The sequence below is a fragment of the Aplysia californica genome, unplaced genomic scaffold, assembly GCF_000002075.1.
Source record: "Aplysia californica isolate F4 #8 unplaced genomic scaffold, AplCal3.0 scaffold00449, whole genome shotgun sequence".
Classification (NCBI taxonomy): Eukaryota; Metazoa; Mollusca; class Gastropoda; order Aplysiida; family Aplysiidae; genus Aplysia; species Aplysia californica.
Window position 1 is genome coordinate 357822 of NW_004797719.1, and position 1345 is coordinate 359166.

A 1345-nucleotide genomic window follows, 5' to 3' on the forward strand; every position below is an offset into this window, starting at 1 on the left:
AATAGATTGGTGGGGTTTTTTTTATCGATAGCGAGACAACTGAACAAGTTTTAAGATGATTTCAACACAAGCCCCAAAATTGACGAGCGCCCGATTCCACCGATATGACACATATTTCAAACTCGTTTTTCTCGAAATTTTGAAAAGGGGAAAATATACTCACTTCTTGTGCTCAGCCGTGGAAACACAGCAGATGATGACGTCACTTCCTATTTTAAAAGAACTACACTGGTTCCTGGTGAAAGAGCGTATCATATGATATATCTATTATCTATTTGTGGTGGCCGAATTTTGCTATTCAAAACGCTTTTTATTGGCTGCATCGATCGACATTCGGTTTTCGCCAAAAAATTCTTTAAAATATTCTCCAGATCATGACGCCCTTGGTTTTTTCAGTTTTGAGACAGTTTTGCTGCAAAAGCTTAATTTCTTTATTTCGCTGATCGCTTTTGTAGGCTGACGCTTTTCTCTGTAATTTTAGAAAATCCGGAAGTGATATTTCGCGAGGCACATTTTGTTTTGAGAGTATAGATCTAGACCTTCTAATTTTTGCATCTCTCAAGATTTATTTCCCCATTCCAGTAAAGTGTAAATATAGGACCCTGCTAGTTATATATAAAATCTGTTTAACTTGCTACAAGTGCTTACATGATCTATCACTTAACTACCTAAAACAGTTTTTAACACCCTATGTGCCTCCTAGAACGCTCAGATCATCAAGTGGTAGAACAACTCTAGTTATACCTAAAATAAATTACAAATCATATGGCCGACGCTCTTTTTCATATTTTGCCCCACTTGTTTGGAATAGGCTTCCCAAAACTTATCAGAGAAGCAGAAAATGTAGAACTTTTAAAGAAAAAACTAAAAGCATTTCTATATTCATCATATTTCGATTAGACAGAATACATCCGAGCTGTAGAACGTCGTGAGTTTGTATGTGCGTATGCACGTATGTGTGTATGTGTGTATGTGTGTATGTGTGTGTATGTGTGTGTTTGTGTGTGTGTGTGTGTGTGTGTGTGTGTGTGTTTGCGTGTGTGTGTGTGGTGCGTGCTTGCGTGAGTAGGTGTGTGTGTGTGCACACGTATGTAATACTATGTGTCTATAAAATAGATGTGTAATTCCTTAATATGTTTCATGTTAAGCGCATAGAGCATTGCATAAGTGGATATGCGCTATATAAATGCAATCCATAATCCATCACCATCATCACTGTAAGTAGCAGGGAATAAAAAAGGGGTTGGGACTAGGTAGATTTTTCAGATTTAACACAGGTTCTACGTTTCGCCCTGTATAGGGCATCGTCAGGAACATGATACAAAAAAATAATGTAAGATGTAAT

The 1345-nt window shown here is 37.2% G+C and overlaps 2 protein-coding genes across 2 annotated transcripts in view; both read left to right on the forward strand.

The window, feature by feature from the left end:
* Window positions 1–727, forward strand: part of LOC118478260 (protein I'm not dead yet-like) — a 19130-nt gene extending 18403 nt beyond the window's left edge. The window contains exon 4 of the mRNA XM_035971501.1: window positions 704–727. Coding sequence (XP_035827394.1) covers window positions 704–727 — 24 coding nt within the window. The remainder of the gene's footprint in view (window positions 1–703) is intronic.
* LOC106012661 (solute carrier family 13 member 2) overlaps window positions 1–1345 on the forward strand; it is an 8273-nt gene that overhangs the window by 3377 nt on the left and 3551 nt on the right. The window lies entirely within an intron of this gene.